This window comes from Python bivittatus, unplaced genomic scaffold, assembly GCF_059951505.1.
Source record: "Python bivittatus isolate LINGU-HERP-01145 unplaced genomic scaffold, Pbiv_v1 ctg000020_np1212, whole genome shotgun sequence".
NCBI classification, from domain to species: Eukaryota; Metazoa; Chordata; class Lepidosauria; order Squamata; family Pythonidae; genus Python; species Python bivittatus.
This window is the reverse complement of record NW_028277030.1, coordinates 97,958,822-97,964,821: the sequence shown is the minus strand read 5'-3', so window position 1 is coordinate 97,964,821 and position 6,000 is coordinate 97,958,822. Positions and strand designations below refer to the sequence as shown.

The window sequence follows — 6,000 nt, the reverse complement described above, 5'->3', positions numbered from 1 at the left end:
AAATTGTTACAGAACACAAAATCAGTAGCGTAAGAACTAAAATCGTTGACGCTTAACAAACAGCAGCATCTCAGTGCTTAACCTGGCACTCATATTTACAAAACAAATCCACGTGCAAAGCGAAAAACAGGCAATTCAGCCTCCCAATACTGGCAGCAAAGGAGACTTCAAGATAGCGGGTAACAGCCTGACTCTTTAACCCACGTCTTCGTGGCACATCGTTAGAGAGAATTTATTTCGTGGATGAGATCCTGCTTTGCAGTTTTTTTGGCTAGTGGGAAAGGCTAAGCTTCCAAAGGTACTTCGAAACCCCAGGGCTGGCTTCCCGTCGCTTCAGGCCGCGCCACCATCAATCCTTCCCCGCCCCAGGAGACTCCGGGGGCGGAGTCGGAGACCGTCCAGCCCCAGTCGCGGGACTCTGGAAGCGGAAGCGGAAGCGCCGTAAACTTCTAAGATGGCGGCTCCCTTGGGGCTGCTCTCTCGCTTTACGGTGCGTCTGCCTCGCTTCTTGGGGAGCGCCTGGACCCGGACTCCGTTTCGCGGACTCCGGCAGGGTGAGTGCCGATGTTTCCTTTCCGTGATGCTTCAGAAGGAACGGCCGGGGCCCAGGGAAGAAGCGCTGGCCAAGAAGAGAGTCGTTGAGCATCTTCCGCAAACAGCCCGAGCATCTGGGGCACCTTCCTCCAGGGCGATGTCTGGCGGCCGCTGAAGAGAAGCGCCGTTTCTGTGCAATTTTTACCGTTTTCCGCCCAGATCGGGATTTAGCGAGTCCGGGGGTGGGTGGGGGTCGGCTTACGAGCTCGTAATCCCTAGGATACACGGCGCAGTGCAAGGTAGAGAGGCGAGACCAGACCCCACATTATCAAGTACCTAAGTCTATAAAATCCGTTTTCTAAACGTGGATGGGTATGAGGTATCCTCCACCTCTTCCTTGTTTCTTTCTCCCCTCCTCCTCCAGGGTATGAATTTTCGGAGAGTTCATTCTGTTGTAGTAAATTCACTGAGATGTAGCCTGGAAGTATGGGGGGGGGGGGGGGGGAGAGAGAGTTCAGGTGGAAATGTAGATGCAGATAATGCAGGGACGGTGCATTGGATTGGCCTTCGTGGATGCATGTTGTAAGGAAGAAAGGCCAGTGTATCTAGGCTGGGGAAAGCTGCTATAGTAAGAATGTGGAATTAGCAGTCTCAAAATAGTATCAAGTGCCTAGATCAGTGTTTCTTCAAGTGTGGTCCTAGGATCCCTGGGAGTCCCCCAAGATCCTCTCAGGGGTCCCAGAAATCAAAATTATTTGCCAACCAATGTTGTAAAATAATACAATATTAAAATCCCATCAGATAGTCGTGAGAAGTGGTAGTGGCAGCAAATGCATCAATTTTAGTTTTTAATACAGTAAATGTCAGTAAATATAATCCATACAAACAAAGGTCTTTTGGGGTCCTCCATAATTTTTAAAAGTTGGAAGGGATTCTGAGAGAAAAAAGTTTAAGAAACACTGGTCTAGATGATCAGTTAGAATTCTGACAGATCCTCAAGTTTCCCAATTTTTTGTTCAGGATTTTCTTAAGGGACAGGAGATCATTTAGTAGTAGACCATATGCTTTATTTATGCAAGGTTAATCCCTGCATCTCCGGATTAAGGCTGGAAAAACATTTATTGGAAATCAGGGAACTGCTGCCATTGAGAGACCTTATGCTGGGTTAAATATGCTAGTGGTCTACGTCAGTGTAAGGCTTTGCTCTTCCCATTTTCTTGCCCCACATATTTTCTATTGGTTGAATATTTTTCATTTCTTTCTATTAAGCTTTTTAGGGGGGAAATACCACTGTTCTGTGTGTTTCACTTTTTTTCCACAATGTTATCATGTTGCACTGGACAACTCTAATTTTTCTGTGTAAGGATACAGTAGGTCTGTAATCTGTGCAAGAATTCTCTGCATTCTCAATAATATTGACTACTCTAGGGTTTTTTTTTTTAATTTGCCTCTCCCAAATGAATGCATTGAGGGATTGATTGATTGATTGATTTTGCTCCATAGCTGATGAGATATGATACATTTTCAAATTCTTTCTTTCTCAAGCCAGCTTCTCCCATATCACATTTGGTCCATTCCACTTTGATTTCAGAGAGTTACCTTGCTACCAGACAGACAGTCTTAGGTCCCTTTACATAATTTATTTCCAACGTTCCTTTGGAGTAGAAAAAATAAAAAAGGAAAGAAATATAAATCACACAACACGATTCTCTATGCTTATCCATATCTTTATATTTAATTGAGCCATCTTTGCTTCTGTCATGTCCACATATGTTTCATATGTTCTGTTTTATTCTTTCTCCCTATTTTTATTGTGTTGTTTTGATCGAGGATCTCATCAACTCTGTTTAGCAATAATTTGCCCAGTCTCCCACTTTTTCTCAACCCATTTAATTTTCATGCATTTGTTTTGCCATTGTCAGGCCTAGCCCAAAGAACTCCTGGAGACCATGCAGGTTCAATCAGCAAGGTTTATTAGCCAGCACCTGTTTACAGAAATCTTCTCAGACTGACCACTAGTTCCCAGGCACAGCTATTCACTATCTTCTGGAATATTTAGGGATGCGCCAGCTTCCTCCGCTTATCTCCAGAGCGTTGCTCTGGAGACAAGAGCACCGTTTTCACCCCCCTTCCTCCATTCCAGTCCATCACAGCCATTCAATTTCATTCATCCTCTTTATATGACCAAAACCATCTCAATGGACTCATTTCAGTACCATTTTCTACCCAATCTCTTCTTTTATCACAACACTTCTTAAGTACTCCATTTCCACTGTAGTCAATATGTGTGTTTCCCCAACATAACACCCTCTCACTTCCATATAACCAAGTGGGCACCATTCAAAAGAGGCAATAAAAAAGCTAAGAAGGAAACAAAAAAGAGCAAAACATATCCCCTCCAGCAGCCAACACCAGATAAGCAGGGATTAACACTAGATGAACAAGCAGAAAACAGTACCCTAATCAAGGAACTACCAAGGAGAAAACCACACCCCCACCAACACTTGCAGGGCAAGCTACTGTATTTAAACAGGGAGAAAACCCCACACCCACTAGCACTGATGATGTTACCTAGTTGGGTAGTGAAACATCTGCAAGCAAACAGCCAAGCTCAGAGAGCACCAAGGACTCTCTGGATAGTAGTATGATACAGACTATGGCTCAAACACTGGGAAACAAACAGTACAGAACCAGCCTTGTAGACAAAACCTATGGAGGAAAGAATCTGTTTGGGGAAATGATTGATCCCATCCTAGCTGAAAACAAGGACAAGAAGAAATCCCTGCCATCAGCATCTAAGGATAGCATTGAATACAAAAGAAGATTCTCTGCTTCCTTTTGCTCCAGAGAGTATTATCTTTAATTCATTCCAACCATGAAACAGACAAGGAGGTAACCACCAGCAGTTGGGCCAGAGGATGAAATTTTCCAAAGAAACATTCTTGAAATTGAGCTGTTGCCTTTTCTAAAGGAGATAGGAACATACACTCAGTGTTAACATCTGGGTGTTTGATGTTATCAGACAAGAGCAAAACAAAGCACGCACAAAAAGGATTATACTTGACCCCACAGCTTTTTCATGTATTGGGCTTCAGAGTTTGAAATTCATCCATTGACTAGGACAAAATAAAGATTTTCCCACTTTTGTGGGCTGATTAAATGGTCATTTCCAAATTATGTGGCTATGAGTAATTTTATTTTCACTGTTTGTAAATATGTATCATAAAACAAAATCATTTATAGTATGAAAAGTGCTGAACCATTACGAAGTGTTCTGTGGAATATGCTGAAATGTCAGCAAAGAAGATAACCATAGCCATTGAGAAGATATGATAAGAAGCTTTAACAAGAGTCTGCACACTGTGATGAATCTTCCATCACTTGTGCCATAGTCACCTTTCAGCTTGTTTTAGTTCCCCAGAATATCATGTTGCTCCACTCAGTAGAGGATCATCTCCACATTCCCCAGAATGGCAGGACATTTAGAAGATTACATGGTAGCTAATTTTTTCAGCCTGAAGATACTTGGTAGGCTAAGAGGTTCAGGTTACTCTCAAATAGTTATTGCTGATGATTACTATGCATATAGTGTTTCAGTAATCTGGAAAGCATGACAGATTTTTCCCTTTCATGTAAACTAAATTTATTTTAACTGCCCTTTTTCCATCTCTTGTGAAGTAATATTAGAGAAAATATTTGGAGGAAAGGTATTAAGTATTGGGTTTCGTATTCCCTTCCTCAAATATCTTTGTTTCCATTCTCATGCTATATTTATTACTACATCACACCAATTGTAAAAGTGCTCTTCATGACTGCAGTTTCTTTACTGAACAAAACGGGCCATCACTGGATTTAAATGTATCTGACATTCTCTTCTCTTCTTTGTGTTTGCAGTTATAGAAACTACTGAAGGGAACACCACAATGGTAAGTACACCATGCAGATATTCACTTTTATAAGCCATCAGCTTTCTACTGAAAAATAGAAGTGAAGAGTAACCTTCAACAAATAAGCAGTCATTTAAATCTCTTGTGTTTGGATACAGTTCTGAAGAAAAGCTACCTAACTCTTCGTATTGTTCTTCTGAATATTTTCGCAGAACTCGCTATCGTAATCCCTTGCTGCTTCAGTAGAAACTAAGATTTCTTAGAGGGAAGGGATGCCTGCAGGTCTGGAACAGGACTATGAACTTCCAGGGCCCTCTTTAAAACTATCGAAACAGTATGAAATTGCTGCAGCTGCTGATCTCATTGCACAGGAAAGAACTATGAAATAATATGAAAAGAGCCTTTTAGAATTCCTTCATTCATTGATAGAATTAGAATTGGAGCAGGGATTATTTTTTCTAGTTTGTTGTCTTAAAAAAAAAGGTAACAGTTAAATTTTAAAACATAATTAAGGTAAAAGTAAAGACTCCCTTGAGTCAAGTCCAACTCCAAGAAATTTCATAGACTTGTCCATGTAGCTTATTACAGTATAGAGTAGTTAGTTTGTTATTGCCTTTTTCTGGGATATTTTTCAACTCCCTGATCTAACTTATAGCCCTGGGGATTTCTTATGGTTTCCCATCCAAATATTAACAATGTCCAACTTTGCTTAGCTTTTGAAAGTTGGATAGGAGTTGCCACCTCTTGGTTAAAAAATATTTTTCAGTTTACTATGAATAATGACATAGGATCCTGATCCTAAGAAATACACGAGGCAACAGACACAGAGTATGATAGTGTCATTTGGCTTAATCTTCTGAAAATAAAAGTCATGTGGTAGAAGGCCTAAATAGCAACCTTAAGTAATAACAAACTAATGTTTGGGCCTCATTTCTTAGTCTTTTATATTCCAGTTCCTCCTCTATTGTCACCTGCTGTTCAACTCTGCTTCTACTTTTGCTATAAGTTCTTGTCCTGATTTTAGTGCCTAAGTTTCCATAAATTATTTTCACTCACATTCCTGTATTAGCTCATTCATATTTGAAATTTTTTATCTGAAAGAAAAGTTCTAATTGTTCGATGTTCAGACTTAAGTATACTAAGTTGTTAATCTATTGTAAGTAATTATTTGTTAAAATCCTGTTTTTAAAGTACAGAAAGGCACATGAGAGCCAGTGTTGTGTAGCGGTTTAAGTATTAGACCAGGGCCACAAGACCCAGGCTCAAGCCTGACTTTGGGCCAGTTATTCTCTTTCAACCTAATATAACATGAAGATGTTAATCCTTTGAAGATGTTGTCCATCTTCAAAGGAATAAAATTCACAAGGGAAGAAGAAAACAACTACCCTTACTGGATATCTTCACTAGCAGAGGAAATGACAGCAAATTAGAAACGCCAATCTATCGAAAAACCACTTACACTAACCAAGTGCTCCATTACCAAAGTAACAACAAGAGGAACTGTGTAAGAACATTATTCAGACGAGTGCAAACACACTGCAGCAACCCAGAACACCAGAAAAAGGAAACAGACCACCTA

The 6,000-nt window shown here is 40.5% G+C and overlaps 1 protein-coding gene across 1 annotated transcript in view; it reads left to right on the top strand.

Moving 5' to 3' along the window:
• The first annotated feature begins 418 nt into the window (after nucleotides 1–418).
• The window catches only part of MRPS18A (mitochondrial ribosomal protein S18A), a 41,379-nt gene continuing 35,797 nt past the window's right edge, over nucleotides 419–6,000 (top strand). The window contains exons 1-2 of the mRNA XM_088145083.1: nucleotides 419–554; nucleotides 4,429–4,460. Of these exons, the coding sequence (XP_088001209.1) occupies nucleotides 455–554; nucleotides 4,429–4,460 (132 nt within the window). The 5' untranslated portion in view covers nucleotides 419–454. The remainder of the gene's footprint in view (nucleotides 555–4,428; nucleotides 4,461–6,000) is intronic.